General features: G+C 35.4%; 2 protein-coding genes across 4 annotated transcripts; both read left to right on the plus strand.

The window, feature by feature from the left end:
• Nucleotides 1-188: 188 nt before the first annotated feature.
• LOC149420862 (terminal uridylyltransferase Tailor-like) lies at nucleotides 189-19625 on the plus strand. 3 transcript variants are annotated; one of them, XM_089635256.1, is made up of 8 exons: nucleotides 189-348; nucleotides 12030-12259; nucleotides 12581-12701; nucleotides 14180-14321; nucleotides 16659-16800; nucleotides 17308-17733; nucleotides 18003-18127; nucleotides 18358-19625. In XM_089635256.1, the coding sequence occupies exons 2-8, from the start codon at nucleotides 12046-12048 to the stop codon at nucleotides 18718-18720; spliced, it is 1533 nt and encodes a 510-aa protein (XP_089491382.1). In that variant the 5' UTR covers nucleotides 189-348; nucleotides 12030-12045; the 3' UTR covers nucleotides 18721-19625. The 3 variants fall into 3 exon arrangements, with proteins under 3 accessions (XP_089491382.1, XP_089491383.1, XP_089491381.1); XM_089635257.1 differs by lacking the exon at nucleotides 189-348 and adding an exon at nucleotides 10513-10787; XM_089635255.1 differs by lacking the exon at nucleotides 189-348 and having other exon boundaries at nucleotides 11561-12259.
• LOC149420863 (mesoderm induction early response protein 1) lies at nucleotides 647-3992 on the plus strand. Its single transcript, XM_089635254.1, has one exon. The coding sequence runs from the start codon at nucleotides 863-865 to the stop codon at nucleotides 2054-2056; it is 1194 nt and encodes a 397-aa protein (XP_089491380.1). The 5' UTR covers nucleotides 647-862; the 3' UTR covers nucleotides 2057-3992.
• Nucleotides 19626-20454: the final 829 nt, after the last annotated feature.

Raw genomic sequence — 20454 nt, forward strand, 5'->3', positions numbered from 1 at the left:
GTCACTATTTAATATTAAAACTCAAACTGAGTAGGAACTAAGTCATAATCGATGGCGACATCTTTCGAATTCATAATTTAGGTAGGTTGACTGTTTTGGAAAGGTTTGAGTACATAATATTTTAATCATTTCACGAACAAGTTCGGGGTTTGGAGCCTTTTATTATTTTTTAATCCCATAGAGTTCGCTCGTCGCCCTTCTGTCGAGTGTTGTTGGTGTCGTCTATTTTATGTCTATTTACAACATTTACATGTACATGCTGTTTCCAACATTTTTATTTGATGTCAACAAAATAAAGCGGTTTCGCAGTTATATTGAAATGTTGCCTAAATAGTGGAACAATTTTTTGTAAGTGTTTTACTTTTATAGTTATTAAAAATGAGATTTCACTCCCATGTCAACCTAAAATATCAATTCTTACGATATGTTCATTTTGGCTTTATATTTTTTTTGTATATTACCTTGCTTAAGATAGCCTTGCTTATTTTTTTTTTTAAACTAATTTATTAAAGTTTATTTTTGTCGGTATTGCTTCGAGAAATTTTTGGTTATACCTAGTTGAAAATACTTTAGTTGTAACATTCCTCGAATGATAAAAAAGTTCTCTGCTTTACCGACACAGTTTCTATGTTTCTGAAGGAGCGAATCGGCCGCTTGTCACGCAAGATAATATTTTGTCCCGCTTTAATTGTTTCGACGTCGTTAATCGTGAATCCTGTTCTATTTACGTTATGTGATAAGTTTGTATCGAGTAACCCGAGGTGACCATCCCGCAGGCTCTCTAAAGTTGGGATCAAAAAGTTCCTATGTTCTTGGTTCCTATGCATTGCCCGACACCGGCCTAGGCCCGCGCCGTAACACTATGTCAGATTGCGCCGTCGCGAACTCCACAAACGATCACGATGTCAGCATGGACCTGGCCAACGACAAAACTCTCTTCGAGCCCACGGTGGAGATGATGGTAAATGATTTCGACGACGAGAGAACTCTAGACGAAGAAGAAGCACTAGCAGCGGGAGAGCAACAGGACCCGCGGGCGGAACTATCGAACCTGCAAAAGGAGGGTGATATGCCCTTGGAGGAGCTGCTCGCCATGTACGGCCTTAATCAACCGGGTCAACGCCAGGAGCTGCGGCCCCCGCCTCCGGAGGCCCCTCCCAGTCCCGAACAAGAACCCCCTGAGGAAGACAAGCCTGATCCCTCTGCCCTCAGCCAGCTCTACATGGAGCCTGGCATCACCGAACCCCCACGATTCCTTCGCTCCGTTTCCCGCCCACCTTCGGAAGAAGAAGACGACTATGATTACAGTCCCGAGGAAGAGGACTGGAAGAAAACTATCATGGTGGGTAGCGACTACCAGGCTTGGATCCCTGAAGGGCTGTGTAACTATGATGACGCTCTGCCATATGAGAACGATGACAAGCTTCTCTGGAACCCGACGGCCATCCAGGAAAAAGACACGGAAGAATACATGACTCAGGTTCGCTCTCTGTCCCCTGCAGCCGAGGGTCTGGCGGCCATCCCCACAGGTCCCCAGCTGCGAGATGATGAGCAGGCCCTGTTCCTGCTGCAGCAGTGCGGCCACAACGTAGAGGAGGCGCTTCGCCGGCGCCGCATATCGCGGGCCCCCGCACCTTCCCCGGCGCCTCCACCGCCACTCGCTCTGTGGTCCGAGGAAGAGTGTCGCAACTTTGAGAATGGACTGAAGGCTCACGGGAAGGATTTTCACTTAATCCAGCAGCACAAAGTCCGGACCCGCTCCGTCGGAGAACTGGTGCAGTTCTACTACATATGGAAGAAGACGGAGCGGCATGACATGTTTGCTAACAAAGCTCGCCTGGAAAAGAAGAAGTACACTTTGCACCCGGGGCACACGGACTACATGGACCGCTTCTTGGAAGAGCAGGAAGAGTCCCCGGCGCCCCCCGCGCCCCCGGACCCGCTGGCTGTGGGGAGGGAGGTGTTCTCTGAGCTGCCACGCTCTCCCCCGCTGCCTTCGCCAGCCCCCTCCCACAGCGCTGAGGACACAGACCAGGAGGCTCCAAATGCCTTATAATATCCCCACCACAATCACTCCTCGCTTATTCATTCTAAACAAGCACCGACCGAATATTTAAACATCAAAAACGTGAAAATGTCTAATCTGACAGCAAATAGAAAACATTGAGTTTTGGGGGGAAAATGTTTTTATCGAGGTCATGTAGCTTTGGAAACTACCAACCTCGTGCTGGAATAAAAACAGTTCAATTTTTACCATTGAACTGATTTTAATGCAAAGAAGTGTTATTACAAATGAGTTGCCGATTTTTCGGGAGTTTATGAACAATTTTAGTTTCTCTAACACGAGCAAGCTACAAGCGTACCTGTTATACTGTCTCTGTAGGAGAGTGAAGAAAACGGACTACATACATTATAATGTACAGACTAAAGACAGTTATTATCATAACCTGGTTTATATAATTTAAAGAGGACTGCGCATTTTTATAAACTTTTCAAGGACGTTAAATAACCTAACCGTTACGTGTGTGGCATATATTGCAAAACTTTTATCAAATTAATCATTTTATCTTGTGGTGATAAAGATTCTATGTGAAATTATTTTATTATGCCCAGTGTATACCGGCCAGGATCCTACCCAAATGAGAAATAATTGTTTCTTGATCTTATAAAAAAATTACCCTATTAATGACAAGATTATTAATCAATTTAAAAAAAATCATGTATGATTCTAGTTAATACCTGCTGTTTTAATTGGGCTTTAGTGAATCAGAAAATTTATAATGTATTTTACATACTTTTTATTCGTAATTTTATAATGTAATAATTATTGTTATTTTTAATGTTCAATCTAACGGTGTTTTCAATTTAGAATTAATATTTTTTTATTTGTATGTATTATGTTGCAATACCGCTGTAAAATAAAATGTATTTTTGTTTAAGATTTTCTCTTTAACGATTTTGGTCAATATTTTTTCCGATTTCAAAAAAATTGAATGACTATGACTATATAATATGACTAATGAAATAATTGTAGCATAGATTAAAATAAAAATTGAAATGTACTTAGAGGCTAAAAAGGAATATAAAAAAATAATATTGCTAAAAAATAGGTCAATTAGCTATCTCACTTGATTAGATTTGAAAAGAACACTGCTTACAAATCTCCTCTTGGACGTGTAATTTGATTTGCAATTAAAATTTATTTAGTGTATATAAAAAATGAAAGACTCTTTCTGTTCCATAGTATTGCAAATCGACATAATAATTCAATTAAAAATAATAAAATTTTGGACGCAAACATAGAACAAGTTTTTAAAGTCACCTACTGATGGTTTTTATTATGTAAACTGTAATTACCACTTTAACTGAAACAAAAAAAAACACTTATATTTAGACAAAGGTATTATAAAAGTTATTGTCACTTCACTTTATTTTCGTTTCATATAAAAATATTTATTATAAAATAATATTGTTTCATAGAATCATTTCAATTTTTTTCTGGAGCGTCTATGGTAAACTTTTTAGTGAAAAATACAAAGTGTTGTGTTTTCTCCAGAGATGTGCAAAATGGGTACCCAAAACCATTTGAAATGCAAAATGGAAATGGGTCAAAACTTTTCCATTTGAAAATGCAAAATGCAAAATGGTTTTTAGAAAAGCATTTCAAATGCAAAATACCTATTTTCAAAATGCATTGAAAATGCAAAATGGTTTCTCAGGTTAAACAATTCAAATAATAATAGATTTTTTAAACAATTTTATCATTTAATAATGGACATCAATGTAGAACAAACATATTATATGATGGTAAATCCAAAAACACCACGACTACAGATTATGAAACCACAAAAAATTTGCGCGGGACTAATGTTGCCAACGTAAAAACATAGAAACTGCTATCTAATATTTAATATTACAGCGTCATGGCCCCATGTTCAGTATTTTTTGTAATGGTATCACTCAATTGCCAGGGCTCCTACCAGGGAGCAACTTGACAAATGTAAATTATCTCTCATAGCGAGGTTGAGGACTGACTGATATTTGGGGCTTATGAAAAAAAGATGAGTGGAGAAAGTAGGAAGAATGGTGCAAAAAGCATTTAAAATGGAAAATGCATTGAGAAAAGCATTTAAAATGCAAAATGGTTTTTAGAAAAGCATTTAAAATGCAAAATGGAAAATACCCATTTTGCATTTACATTTGAAATGGATTTATTTGAAATAAAGCACATCTCTGGTTTTCTCTTTCTAACACTTTAAATCATATATCTCACTGTAATACAAACTGAGATAGGATGACTATTATGAGTCCGTGTCAGGCTGGGAGAAATATCTCCCAAATTGTCTACGGGTTCTAAATATTCTATTTATTTTCCTAGCTCAGACCACAGGCGATTATGAATATTATTTCTGTGGCTTGTTTCTAAAAGGGCCAATGTCAGTTTTTTCGATATATCGTCTATGAAAGTTCAATACCACGTATGAGCCATTATTTTAAAAAAATGTTTTTTTTTGCGCTTTCAGTTGAATGGCACAAGCCTCATTGATTGGTACTTTCAAATTTTGAAATTGACCAATAGACTGCTTGTATTCGGTTAGAGTCAATACTGCGAATGGACAATCCCCAGTACAAGCAAGAGCACTTATAACCCTAGAGAGTTTTTTGTCCCTCCTGAACATTTTTACAAACGCTTCTTTCGCGGTATTGGACTTACGCCGACGATATACTATTTTGCGATTTCGCCGAATTATCTTCCGAATTCTAAAAAACCTATTTTTCGATTTTCGGGGGCCAATTTACACTAGAAAATCACTTTTTAAAATTAAAACTTGCTGAAAAGAACAAATTCTACATGCTACTTTCAAACTTTCGACACTTTAGATTGTCTTCAAATGTGACGAGAATTTGTAACCCAACATTCAATGTTTAATGTTGGGTTACAAATTCTCGTCACATTTAAGTTATGTTTGATTGGATTCTAATATGAAATTTTGAGGAATTAAGAAAATATTGAAACTGTTAATAATTAAATTGAGATTACTATGTATATCGAAAACCTTTTAATTTTGTTTTTAGCCATTGAGTTATATAAATAGAGAATAGAAATGGTGTCGCTGGCCGCCGCGCGCTGTCGCTTCACGGCCTGGAGCGTTTGAGCCCAACTTCAAGTGCTCCTTAAGTTTTTAAAAATTAACCCTTAGGATATGACCAACTACAATAGCAGTTCAGTGAAATCATAATTACCTTCAGGTGCACTGCAATGTGCAGTGTATAGAGCTAGGTTTTAGAAGTTTTGGGGGCATTTCAATATTGTCCATAAAAATTCCTAAGTAAAAAGTTTACATTGTAGATAGATGCCTATCAATTATTTTAAATATAATTTTCAATATTATATTTGGCTTTGAGATATTTCCAAAATATTAGCCGTCTTCTAAGGATTAAAAAGCCAATTTACACAACTACTGATTATGGTAAAACCCTATTTACCGATGAAAGGTTATACCATTGCTTTTCCTATCTTTTCCAGTACCACTTGTACAACATGTCAGCATTTTGAAGTCATCGCCGGATACCTGCGTCCGGCGAGCGCTTGTAACCGACTGAACCCCGTGGTATCTCTCAAACGCCAATTTAGCTCTATCTATATATCTCAATGCTTGTCAAAATCATATTGACTGCTCTGAATTGAAATGTGTTAATTTGACACTACTTCCAAAGAGCCAATGACTTTTTGACTTGCCACACATAATTGTATTATTCTACATAATAAATAGTTTCATAAGCATTAGCGATAAAATTTGGAATATTTATACAAAAAAAAATTGGTTGACTTGAGCTAGAAAGTTTAATTTAGAGCAGTCTACAAGGATCACAATCAATAGAAGGTTCATAGTGGAAATTCTTTAAATACTAAAACATCTTAGTCTGTCGTAATAGCTTTGTGAATTCACTGAATATGTTTTGCTAAGCACAATAAAAACAAATAAATCATCGGAATAACAATATATAGAAGGAATTCCTAATGATTCTGACCACCATTTTATTCAAAGGTGTTAAGATTCTTGGTGCATAATTTTGTCTAAATTAGATTGGCGTTATTGTAATCGATAGAAGGCTACCTCTTTTAAAATAGGCATTTTTTGCATCTAGTTAGTCAAATTCCTAAATAAATAGGCCTTATTATAAAGAGAGAAAAATGTTTTATAAAAATGTACATCAATATTTTTGTGTTTTAAATAATAATACGGGGTGGGTGGCAGTGGCGGCTCGTGACTTTTGGGTTACTAGAGTGCTAATATTACAAAAAATGGCTTAATTGATGTTGTTGTAGCTGAAAACGATTTTTTTTTTTTTTTTCGAAAATTGATTTTTTGTATGAAGATTTTCAGGAATTCCGTGCGGCGCACGGCTATACTGAAATTTCCTGAAAATCTTCATACAAAAAATCGATTTTCGAAAAAAAAAAAAAAAATCATTTTAAGCTATAACAACATCAGAAATGCCATTTTTTATAATATTAGCACTCTAGTACACCAAAAGTCACGAGCCGCCACTGGTGGGTGGTCAATCATTTTGTAAATGGAGATTGGTGGCAATAATTACTTTTATAAATCATTATTTGTATATGTTGAATTTTGAAGCGGCTCATAGACCAATTGCACCCATGTCTTTGATTATGACAAATCAAAAATTTGCATTTTTGTGTTTATAATGTAGAAATATTGAAAAAATTATTGAATACCTGCTTAAAAACTATCACACTAAATGAACTGTACAAAATTTGAAGACAGAAAATACCTCACATTCTTTGATTTCTTTCCCAGAATTGAAGCTTTGAATCTAATTATATTAAAATAGACTAGGGGTGCGCAATACAATCAAAGTGATAGAACCGTCAATTCCATCTGAAGGAGTACAAATCATTTTAAATGAGAATTAAACTTGCTTGAATGGAATGAACTCATAATGTGTTCCACCCGCTTTTTAAAGTTATTTCGTACCCAAAAAACCCACTTGATCATTACAATGGAATTAAAACAAATTCAGTCTATTATGTATAGTATAACTTTTGATAAACAGAATGAAGTAATGGTGAGAAGAGGAATCAATCTATGGAATATAATTATCCTTATTGTGTTTAATAAATTGACTTGGGAATATATATTTTTCTCTGCTAACCCCAGATCCGAATGGTCCATTTGGTCAGAAATAGCTTAGCTTGAAGTTTGAATTGATCAATTTGGAATGAAGGGTTGGTTTGAATGGTATGCTGTAAAAAATAAACTGTAAATATTGCTCCGAATCTCTATAACCTTGTTAAACAATATATTTTTTTAATCTGTTAAAATCATTATTTTGAAATAAAAAAAATTATTACACAATGAAATATTCTAGTCAGTATATCACCCCATTTAAATGTTATTTCACTTGAAAGGGGTACGTTTTTACCCTTCCTAGCTTATTTTGAAATTGCAAGTCTTCCATAAGTTACAGTAAAGTTCTCCTGTTCTTTTTTAGACCTGTTAAGTACTGCCTCTTTATTCTTTCGGTGGTGGCTTTCTTGGGCCAGAGTGCCACTTCAGCCCGGCTTGGTTTGAGACCACTCTGTGTATATCTGCAGTGATCTTTATGGTGGTCTCCAGATAAGCAGGTTCACTTTTATTTAGATGTAATTTTTTCAATAAATCATATTGTTTCATGTCATTAATCATTTTTTTGTATAAACATAGTAATTATTGTTAAGGTGTACATAAAATATAAGAAAAAAACTTTTCAAAATAGAATTTTTATTTTAATATTAATCAAATTTATTTATTTATTATTTAATATACAAATATTCTAAACATTACATACCCACATGAATATTAATTATAATTATGTATGATTTAATATACAAATATTCTAAACATACATGAACATTAATTATATTTATGTATTATTTAATACACAAATATTAGATTTTAGAAATCAGATTTCCTACCGGGTCGTACAACAAAATTTGTTTTACTATTCAAAGCAAACAAGAAAATTTATTGTTTTTTTAAGATATAACACAAATGAGAATCAAGCATATTTATTAGATTAGAATTAGGCAATACAAAATAAAAATAAACAAAGCATAATAAATTTTAGTGAGACGTCTGATTTTTTTTGTCAGAACTAAGTGCATCAATGTTGATAACGATTGATGCTGTTTGCTACTTGCAAACACTTTACCAAATGCTCATCAGTGATTCGTGTTCTCATTTAAGATTTAATATAAAACACATTTCACAATGTTCCATTTGTAAAATTCCTGGCAATAAATTCACATCTACGGAGAATGGCAGCAAAAATAACACAATGCTTTTTTAAAATCTTGAAATCAGTTTTCAAATTCCAGGTTGAAGTCGGATATCAACGAAGCGTATTTATTCGGCGCCATTTGTGTGACGTCTGGTTGCAATAAAAATGTAGGAAAGTGAGTGAAGATTGTTGTCCTTAACTGTAGTTCACAAAGCCCAGGTTTTATTTGGAATGCGGAAATAAGATCATACATGTTATTAATTAGTTGATCTTTCCCTTGTAGATGAGTATTAACAACATTTAGGTGGCTAACTATATCGACCAGAAATGCAAAGTCGCTAACCCACTCCTTGTCTTCAAATTCTGGGATACTTTTTGAGTTGCTTGCGAAGAATGATTGTATGTCTTGCTTCAAATCAAACACTCTTTTCAGTATTTTGGCACGGGTCAGCCATCTTACTTCTGCACAAAATGTAACGTCATTTATTATACTGTGAATCCAAAAACTTGAGAAACTCCTGGAACTGACGGTGATTCAACCCCTTCGACTTAATAAAGTTCACTGTTTTGATGACCACCTTCATGACATGATCCATATTAAGGGACTTGGAACATAAAATCTCATGATAAATAATGCAATGAAAATTTAACATCTAAGTACATATTACCAACTTTGCCGGCCTCATTTTCAATCAATTTTACTAAACCTTTGTGTTTCCCAACCATTCCTGGAGCACTATCTGTTGTTAAGCCGTAACAATGTCGATGTAACAGCTCCTAACAAATCTCATGAGCAAGTAGTGTCCTTCAGTGGATACAGTGCTGCTAATTCCTCCATTTTGTTAAAATGGACATCAACACTCCTGATAAAAAATCGGGTGGTATCTGTTAGGTCTTTGCTTTCATCCAATGCTAGAGCATAAAATATGAACTTGGACGCTTGATTTTTCAAATTATCTTCAATATGTTTTCCAATGTCGTTGACACGCCTAGTAATAGTTTATAACATGAATATACCAGAGATGTGCTTTATTTCAAATAAATCCATTTCAAATGGAAATGCAAAATGCAAAATGGGTATTTTCCATTTTGCATTTTAAATGCTTTTCTTAAAACCATTTTGCATTTTAAATGCTTTTCTCAATGCATTTTCCATTTTTAATGCTTTTTTGCAACATTCTTCCTACTATCTCCACTCATCTTTTTTCATAAGCCCCAAATATCAGTCGGTCCTCAACCTCGCTATGAGAGATAATTTACATTTGTCAAGTTGCTTCCTGGTAGGAGCCCTGGCAATTGACCATTACAAAAAATACTGAACATGGGGCCATGACGCTGTAATATTAAATGTTAGATAGCAGTTTCTATGTTTTTAAGTTGGCAACATTAGTCCCTCGCAATTTTTTTGTGGTTTCATAATCTGTAGTCGTGGTGTTTTTGGATTTACCATCATGTATAATGTTTATTCTACATTGATGTCCATTATTAAATGAAAAAAATGTTTAAAAATTCTATAATTATTTTAATTGTTTGACCTGAGAAACCATTTTGCATTTTCAATGCATTTTGAAAATAGGTATTTTGAATTTTGCATTTGAAATGATTTTCTAAAAACCATTTTGCATTTTCAAATGGAAAAGTTTTGACCCATTTCCATTTTGCATTTCAAATGGTTTTGGGTACCCATTTTGCACATCTCTGGAATATACCATAGAAGAAATTGTCACGATAGTTGAATCAATGTACTGAGATACTTCCATATATGAGATATGATACGAACTACGCATGTTGGAATGTTCTTTTGGTGGTTTTATGTACATTAAAAGAAAAAAATGTTTGCATATGCTCCGTGGGCCACAAGTAGACACCCAGCGGGCCGCGGGTAGGCCACCCTTGTTCTAAACATTACATACCTACATGAATGTTCATTATAATTATGTATTATTTAATATACAAATCGTGGGGTTACTGCTTGTTACTTATTTTTGCTTTTATAATATTTTTCTAGTCTATTAATTATAAAAAGTGAAGTTACAAAGTTTTATTAAAAAATGCACTAGCTAAAAACCTACTTAACGTCACAACATTGATTATAATAGATGAACATTAAAATCATTGCTAACTTAAAAAACCGAAAAATGTATTTACCAACTTTTGGAAGTAACCCCGCGAAATATTCTAAACATTACTTACCTACATGAACATTAATTATATTTATGTATTATTTAATATACAATATTCTAAACTACGTACCTACACCAACATTTACTATATTTATGTGTTGGTAAACTCTATAAATTGAGCTGCAGTGTAGCTCTCGGTTTATATTTTTTAAATACTATTTGATGACCCTGTTTAGCTAATTATAATCTTCTGCTGGCAACATTAGTGATTGCAATTTAATCTTGGCTGCGTTTCCTTATTAAGACTGCACATTTCTGCAAACTTCCTCTTTCCGTCCACCGCTCTGGACTGACAGACTTCTCACCGCTTATCTCAATGTAATTTAAGACCTATGGTAAGCAATTGCCTTTATTTTTTGGACTCCCAACACCATTGTTCTAAATACTTATTAATTATTAGCCATTCTCCTGTATTTATTATTATTATTTGTGTACAGACTGAGAAGAGAATTGCTGAAATGTAAAATGCGTACATCACAAAAATCATGGCGGACCTTATGGCATGATATTGCTTTGAACGGCAATGTTTATAAATTTGTATCATATTGCACCTCCTTGATATAATCATATTGAAACAATGGAACTTACTAAACAAATATTACGTATCAGCAGTGGCATGCATATATTTTTTGATCAGGGTAGGCAGTACATATTAAAACTTACTGCCGTGATAAGTTTTCACATGGAATGCCTAAGCTGCTGGCTTTAGCCGATGTTGATAGGGATTATCTAAGCCACATCAAATATCCAAACAACGGCTTCATTCACAATTACTGTAGGTATATATAAAATTAGCATATTTTTTTCAACTGCACAATTGTCTGAAAAAAGCCAACATAATACTATAGTAATTATTTCATTAGTAAAGTTTTACTGACTAATAGAGTTACTAAAAATTGGCACCGATTCCTGCATTTGTGCATTTTGTACCAAAGGCACTGCCTTTTTCGACACTAACACAAACGAGACTTCCATTGAATGAGAGTCGCACACACAATGTAGAATTTTGTGTCGTATTTATACAACGTTTGAATATGACATGTGTCATTTTGCATACTTGGTTCTTGTCTATATCTAAGTAAGGTTGGGCCAGCACTTGCGGCACTGCGATTCTTGCTTTCTTGCGTATTCTTGAAAGTTTTGTTTGATTTCTTGCAATAATTTTATAAATTTTAATATTATTTATATTAAGATAGGCTAGACCAACAAGTGCTTATGTGCCTGTACAGACGGCATGCCCCTGATTATCAGTCTAATATTGCCAAGAATATGTTTGAAAATAACAAACAGCCTTATTAGAACATATTCCACTCAAATTGCCCAGGGGCTTACATGGTGGCACCCTGGTAACATAATATTGATGATTTTGGTGACTTCAAACTTCACATCAGGGCTGGCCCAGAGCCTAACAGAACCTGGCGCAACTAAAACCTCGCACTGTGTTAGGCGTCAGGTATTATCAGCGCCTTGGTAAGTCGGCGCCCGGAGCGGACTGCTCCAATTGCGCCTACATAGGACCGACCCTGCATCACAGGAAAGTAAAAATGTATTTTTTTTTAGATATTGAAGATTAACAATGCAGCCCCCCAACAAAAAAGACATTAGCTACATCTGCGATGAACTTTTGGCTAAGTTCAATTCTTCCCTTGAAGTTTTATTGAAGGAGAGTGATAATGTGGAGGATGCTGAGGAGCAGCCGGTGCACACTCGTCACGCCCCGTTGTGGTTCCCTGATCAGCCCAGGGGATACTTGCAAGCCATATCAGGAAACACTACTCATATCTATACAGGTTTTATAAATTAACCTTTTATTTATTTACAATACAGTAATTTTCTGTCAATCAACAAAGTGATTTGTAGAAGCATCATTCTTCAACTCAGAAAAAAAAAATAATAATGTAATTTGTGTCCATTCTGTGTTACGCTTTCCACTCCTGGATTTTAAGAATTTAGTAAACTTTGTGCATATAAAATTTAACTAAATATCACTCACAAGTTATCTGCAGGGGTAGGCTTTCTAGGATGGACAGGCACACCCCTTGCAGGATTCATATTCATAATGTTTATCAATTATTCCAACTCTTGATATGGCCCTAATTTCTGTTTTCCAGGCTGGGTCAGTGAGGAACATTCTGGATCCGATATGATGACCGGTGAATGCATTACTAAAACCATTTCTAATGGCCAGAATCAAGGAACAGGTTATCTGCAAGTGCAGACCAATAAGGTCAAGTAAGTTAAACAACCTTCCGTATTCAACTCTATCAATTGCTGCTCATCACTTTTAAACACCCAGTGAGGCCCAAATTATCAAATAAAGTTATTGTATCGAATAAAAATGGCACAACTAATTAAAACTTCATTTTGGTTTTGAAGAGCTTTATTATACAACTTGCTGACGGTACCCGGCGTTGCTTGACTTTTCTCTGCTTTCTATAAATATAATATATATGTAATATATATATATATAAAACTTCCTGAATAAATTCACTAAATGATTGTGAAAACCCTTCCATTGCGTACTTTAGAAGAACTAAGTACACAAACAGACAGACGCGGATAGCGACTTTGTTTTATTCAATAAATTTTTAAATATTGAAGACAATATTAGTGATTTCTAAACGAAAATCTGAAACAGAAAAATCAGAAAAGGATACTGTCACATCTAGGACGCGAACCCAGGACCCTTGTCTTTCCGGGACAATGCTCTACCAACTGAGCTAATGGGACCCTATCCCCCTCGGTCACTTTTAACTGTATCATACTTCGAATAAGAACTACCAACATTGTCTTCATTTTTTCACCGCACATTTTTATTGGCAACTATCTTTATGTATGATCGCAAGATTCAACCCGATTCAATATTTAAATATTACAATTTGAGGTTTTACTCAATAAAGTTATTCCGAAAAATAAATAAATTTTTACAATATTACAACATATTTTTTATAATTCGCTATCGGTTTCGAGAAGTCCTAGTCATTCACAAGCGTTTTTAAAACTAATTCCAAATTATACAAGTACAGAAGTAATTAGATATTGTTCGGTTAGGTTGGTAGTGGGGGAAGGAATCAAAATAAGGAAACATGGTTAATAAAGGCAATTACAGGGAGCTTAGGAAACTCGCCTGTTTCTAAAGCAGGGTACTCACCAAGAGTGTAGCATGTATATGTATAACGTAACTGATACTGTATCAATCTGCAAGTGGGTACGGCTCGTCCACGGTAACCGCGTATCCAGCTACGACCTCCCAGATCCGCCTTTAGTGCTCGCTATGGTGCTCGCAGTGAAACCGCCGTCGGCGGGTCACTGCGAGCACACTGCGCTCCACCCGCGAGCGGCTCGCAGTAGGCTCGCGCCTACGTACTCACTTGATACAGTATCTGATACGTTACATGTTACACGGTTAGGTGAGTACCCTGCTTAATAAGTGGTTGGCAAACTCTCGAGTAATTATTATTCCGCAAACAGAGTTCATATTACGTATTAGTAAAAAGCATTAACTTTGTTGCTCGCCATTATTGGTTAAAGTGCTCAAAACAAATGTATGTGTTTATATTCCCTGATCCTAGTTTTAAAATTTCTTGTTGTCATTCCTACATACTGTGCATCACATCCATTATGTTCTAATGTGTGTATTACGTTATATATGTATATGTATATTATACCCTTTAGGATATTTTTTTATATATTCACCATTTTATTTTCAGAGGAGAGAATTTGCTCATCAAGCTTTACCAGAACCAGAGAAAGAAGCACAAGAAAGGCTATCCCGAACCTGCCATGCGGATGTTTGCCTCGGTGGACTGGGTCATGAAGGAAACCGGCTTGCTGATGGAAGAATCCAGACAGGTTTCTGATGCCATTATATTATTAATGTGTACTTACCACGATTATTTCTAGTAATGAGTCGTTATTACTGTAAACAATGGACAATATTGTAATACTTCTAACATAAGTAACATAATATGTACGAGGGTAATCCTAAAAGTAAAATCTCCTGTTTTTAAGAAATACAAAGAAACATTATTTTTTAATACTTATTTATTTTTAATCTTACATCTTTTAATCGCTATTTCAATACATTATTGCAAGTTCCATGTCCTACCAACTCATCTCCATATCATTGAGGAAGCGTTGAACCTCATCTTTCACCTTTTTGCCATTGCTGAAGCGTGTTCTGTGACCATTCGAGGGACCCATCTTACGCACACCATCCGATATGGGAAACCTCAGTGAGTGATCTGCCGATCTTCACGCACAGTTTGCTCAACCTTTGCAACTGAATTGGCAATGAATTTCAATCGATTTAACACCTTTTGCGTTCGAAAACCGATTAACGCACAGCAGGAGCTCCATTGCAAACAGCTGCCAAACCAAAAGTGAGCATTCCAGTGAGATACGCGTAGGTTAGTTTAGGAGTGGGGGAAGCAAAAAACACAACAGTTTTGCCGACAGCCAAATGGAAAGTTTCCCTGCGTCCCCAGTGCTTTGGATACATTATGTTTGGGATTACCCTCGTAAGTTCACAAGCGCCTTCGTCAGCTGCAAAAACAAACAGCACCCCAGCCAAAAGTATTTTCGTTATTTGTTTTTGGGTTGTTATGCCGTGTTGCGCTAACTCCTTCTTTAGCCAACGTTTCGTTTCGAATGCTGTCCGAAACGTTGGCTAAAGAAGGAGTTAGCGCAACACGGCATAACAACCCAAAAACAAATAACGAAAAAAAAAACAGCACCCCCTCTAATGTACAGCGCCATTTTTTTTTAATTTAATTAAAATCAAATTTAATAATATAATTATTTTTATTTTTATTTATAATAATTAAGTATTTTTTAGTTTTTGTTATTGTTACAGCTGTTTCGGCTTTCAAGGCCATTTTCAAACTTGTTTAGCCACGTTCAGACGACTTATTAATATGATTCTATTTTACCCCCTCCCAAATTTAAAATGATTTATTACGGTTAAACCAATTTACTGATAAAAATAATTGTGACAATAGATTTCATATTCTGTGGGGGTATTTTGAAGTCTGTTTTCCCCACATTAATGTTTTCTTAATTGTTCAATAATGATGTAGCAGTTATTAATTTATTTAAATGTGTTATATTGTTTATGTTTTGTGAACATACTTAGAAGCGGGGAATAAATAATTTTCCTTACTTTATTAATTAATGTTATATTATGGTCATTGGTTCTTTTATTGATTTCTAATTGTTCAAGGAAATTTAATGTAAGGCCCTTTCTTTCTAAAAAATAACTTGCAGAACTTAATAATTATATTATTAAATTTGATTTTAATTAAATTTAAAAAAAAATTAAATGGAGTTCTACGAACTAAACACAAAAACAATAAATATAGTACAGCGCCATATTTACAGAGCTGCAGCGGACAAAACTTGATGTGTGAATCTAGGCTAATGGTAGCCATACACGTTAGGGTTTGCATGATGGTTATGCATGTACATGCATAACCATCATGCAAACCCTAGTGTGTATGTAAAAAACTGTACAGTTATCGATGCATGTACATGCAACCTAAGAAATACCAAAATAGATATTTTTTGCCGCTCGGTTATGTTTGCGCGCATGCATAACCGAGCGTGTGTGGCGGCCGCTCATGCTTGCATGCACAGTTCTCAGTCATTCTCAGTTCTCAGTGTCCAATATTCTGTGGTAGTGTTTTCTTTTCAAAAGCCAGTGTTTACACCACTCAGTGCGATCTCTTTTTCTTGTCCTTTTCTTTGTTACAAGTATTAAGCCAAGTACAGCTATCACATCGTCGTCGTCCATTGTTGGCGATGCAGTGCACAGCAGATTAGGAAAATGACCTACAAAACACCGTCACTTAGCTACAACTACCTTTAACTGAGAGTTTATAGGAAATTGTTCATGCAAACCCTAACGTGTATGTGTTTTATTAAACTCGGTTATGCATGATGGTTAGGTTATGGTGCATGTACATGCATAACCATCATGCAAACCCTAACGTGTATGGCTACCATAAGACCACATTATTTAAAATTTAGAAACCAGTGTAAATCAGAACCTTGTATTTATTTAAAAAATAATATGAAAGTTTGTAAAAAATATTAAAAAAACATAATTATTTCATCATTGAAATGGATGAAAGTAAACTTTTCTTATTGTAAACATGAAATTTTCATAGCAATTTTATACGACATTGACAGGTAATGAATCAAAGATCGCTAGTGGACCGCTGCCTGAGGGACCTGGAATCTCTGTGTCGGGACTTCAAGGCGTATCCAGTCGGCTCCCGGGTCCTGGGCCTGGCCGGGAAGTACAGTGATCTGGACATATTCCTCGATAACGGTATGTTTTACTCATTTTCATTATCCTCTCTCCACATCAAGATGCTGAAAAATGGTTATGCTGTGATGGATTTCCATCATTCGCATGGGCTTTAAAATATCCATTCAACACTGCATAGATGCAATGAAGGCATGCTTAGTCTGTTCTATGGGTATATCAATGGAGCCTGCTAGAAGGAGCTAACAAAATTGATCTCCTGTGCACTGGTGCCCGTACTCAAAACTCAATGGACACGAGCGGAACACCCGTTCACAGTTGGTGTTGGTTTCATGTGAACGGGTCATATTTTCAACTCGTTTTTAGTATAAATCTGCTTGCATGTGGAAAGAGCTACCAGCATCTATTTGTCTTCCTTCATATAATCCGAGCCTTCACACTGTGTAGACAGGGACGCTCTTGTTAGGTTAGGTTAGGTGTCACATAAAAAAAGAAAAAAAGACTCAACTATCACTAAATAAGACAAGGTTTTATTATTTAATATTTTTCAATACATAATTTTTGTTTTAGGTCACATGTTTCTAGGAAATGATTATCAAGATGCCCACAGTCAGTCTGATTTTGTATACATGCTGGAGAAGCAAATGTCGCGAAATCGCAACAGGATATGGAGACAAATCATCAAGATACCGTGTGCGAGAACTCCGATTGTCACGGTACGGCACCATCCCACCGGCCTGCAATGCGACATCTCCCAACGCCACGGGCTGGGCTGCGAGAACACCGCCTTCCTCAGCTACATGATGGAAGTGAGGCCGGTGATGAGACCCCTGATTCTCATCTTGAAGAAGTGGCTGGTCAATTCCAAGCTGTCTTCTCAACTCAGGAACTTTGCCCTGTCCATCATGGTGCTCTTTTACTTGCAAGTTAGGAAGTTCCTGCCGTCCATTGCCTGGCTACGATTGCACTATACCAGCGCCCCAATCATCATTTCAGGTATGTTCTACACTATGCTCTATTGATAACTCACAGTGGCAACAGAGGCATCTATTGACAATCTGTTGAATTACTAATAATGTAGTGAGAAAAATCTTGGGATCATGGTTTTAATCCCTTTTTTACAAATAATCATACAGAACAGATCTCTAAAATTATACCTGTACATTTCTTTATTTTGTATTGACTGCCACAGAAGGCACTGAGATTTCCCCCGGAGCCTGTCAGCTCTAGAGACGATTACATATTCTAATTGACGTTTGTTCTAGGTTGGGAGTGCCACTATTCGCAGAGACCTGAAGCACTTCGACACATAGATGTCCCGCCCAACTACATAGATCTGCTTCACGGGTTCTTCCTCTACTACAGTAAATTTTTCGAATTTGACAAGGAGGTAACATTTTAATAATTTCAACTGAATTTATACATATCTGAATATATCGCTAGGTCAAATCCTTCAGGTACATACTGATACACTCCGTATATATCTTCACTTCGGTTTACTCCGCTTGGCCTGCAAGTTTGTCCTCCCTCAACTCCCTTTTCCAAAAAAATAAGTTTAGCAATGGGAATGGGAAAAATCTGGAAGGAAAGGCTTTGTAATAATTTGGATAATCATTTCAGGTGATCTGCCCACTGATGGGCAAGACCATTTTGAAGAGTCAGTTTGAAGAAAACGGCGCACAGCTGCCCGAGGAGATGAATACTTACAAGAACATGGTGAGCCTGGTGACAGATCGAGAGAGGCTGATGAGCCAGGTGAGCCGTTTTGTCATGGACCACCCCAGCAAGGAGTTGTTCCGCTACGACGCGCCCATGTGTATTCAGGACCCCTTCGATCTGTCACACAACCTGACCAAGGCCGCTTCCAAGGAGTTTGTCATCAAGTTCAAGAACTACTGCGAGATTGAGGCGCAGAAATGCGAAACACTGAAGAGAGGAATCAACTTCTCGCAATATGAAGAAACATTCTGGAATAATTCCTAAAATTCTGCTTTATGATGATATATAATATAACATATTTTTTTTATAACTTTTGTAAGTACAAAATATCTTCACTGTGCGGATGTAATTCCAAAGCGAAAAAAATAATGTTTTATAAAAGTGTGAAAAAACCCATTTTGAAACAGGAAATTGAAGAACCACCAAATAAAACGCCCTGTAAACGCTGTAATGTTTGTAAAATGTAAAATTATTTGGTGGTCATAATAAGTAATAATATTTGACAAACAAATTTGAACTTTTACAGGGCGCTTAATATTTATTTATTTTCATAATACGTAAAAAATAAATAAAAAGAAATGGGAGGCTTCCTGATTAAAAAAATGTTTTTTCACTCCTGTAAAATTTAAAATTTTTCTCATGAGGCAGCGACGATATGAAAAAAAACAAGAATTAGTTATAAAAGAAATGGTAAATAGTTTGAATATATATTTGTTTAAATTTTAACTGCCATGAGAAGTGGGACCACAGCACCCACAATTTTGGGGATGCTATGGAAAGGAATGAGAAGGTGTATTAAAAATAATGAAAAATTTGGTTGTGTAAAGCGATTAAAAAAATTGGCTTGTTTCAATTTCCTTGAATGCTTTTTGGTAAAATGCATAATTTCAGAAATTTATTACTTTTTAAAACTCAAAGAGAATGAGATTGAAATAATAATTTATTTTCTTTAGTATTTCTGATAAAATCAAATATTGGAAAACATGTGCAAAAGGTGATCTTTACTTTGTTCTTTAATGTTTATTTTACAAAATGTTTTGAGCTTTTCACAACATGAAATAATATTTCCGTTTGCGGCAATAATCTTTTATCCTGTTTCATTTTCTAATTCTTATAATTTGAGAATAATATTGTTTCAATATTGAATATATTTGTTCTAAGATAAAATTCTGTCATTTATTTCAATGTTTAATTTGTTTTCTAAATAGTTTATTTTTTATCATTTTGACTATAAAATTATAAAATAAATCTTTGTCTTCTTTTATTCCCTTTCTTGTGCATAAATAACACAGGTCTGCAAATTGACATTTTTGAATTTTTTTTTTAAATGGTAATGGTTGAATTATATGTATTTCGAAATGCTGAATTCGAGAATGCCATCCATTTTGACCGATCACGTAAGGATTTTCCGCAAAGTGGAAATTAAAATATAGGCAAAACCCGCCTTACACTACTTCTGTAGGGAATGTTCAAAAGAAAAAAATCATAAAATTATACAAATTTAATTAATTTTAAGTCATAATTAGGGGTACGTAAATTTCGCTAATAAAAAATCGTGATTTCGCATTTAAAAAAACTCAAAATAGAAAATTTCGCATTTATTTCGCAAAAAAAATACAGTGTTAAAAACTCAATTAAAGGCTAGCATTGTTGTAATTTCTACATTTTCATCTTTCATTGTTTGCCTGCGATCAGTAACGACAATGTTGTAGATACTAAAGTACCTCTCGGCATCAACAATATTGACAGGGCAATTGAGACATTGAATAGCTGCTTTTGCAAATCCAGGGTAGCAAGATTTTGATGTAACTAAAACTTGCATTACATCCACAGGAGCTTCTTGGCCGACCAATCGAAGTAATTGTCTGTGAAAATGAGAGTACCCGTCAATTAGTTCTTCTTGTGGTACACTTTTGAAAAACGGAATTTTTGCGAAGCTTTCCACTATGGAATTTGAATTGACAGAAGAAGAGGGCACATTTGCTGCTTCCGATGGAC

Source organism: Hesperophylax consimilis, chromosome 9 (assembly GCF_061612785.1).
Source record: "Hesperophylax consimilis isolate HC1 chromosome 9, BYU_Hcon_1.0, whole genome shotgun sequence".
In the NCBI taxonomy this organism is placed as follows: Eukaryota; Metazoa; Arthropoda; class Insecta; order Trichoptera; family Limnephilidae; genus Hesperophylax; species Hesperophylax consimilis.

Bases quoted from the DNA above. Each gene is read 5' to 3' on its own strand.
- LOC149420863 (XM_089635254.1), top strand. From the start codon at position 863: ATGTCAGATTGCGCCGTCGCGAACTCCACAAACGATCACGATGTCAGC.
- LOC149420862 (XM_089635256.1), top strand. From the start codon at position 12,046: ATGCAGCCCCCCAACAAAAAAGACATTAGCTACATCTGCGATGAACTT. The intron at 12,260-12,580 runs GTTTTATAAATT...TCTGTTTTCCAG, and splicing joins CACTACTCATATCTATACAG to GCTGGGTCAGTGAGGAACAT. The intron at 12,702-14,179 runs GTAAGTTAAACA...TTTTATTTTCAG, and splicing joins GTGCAGACCAATAAGGTCAA to AGGAGAGAATTTGCTCATCA.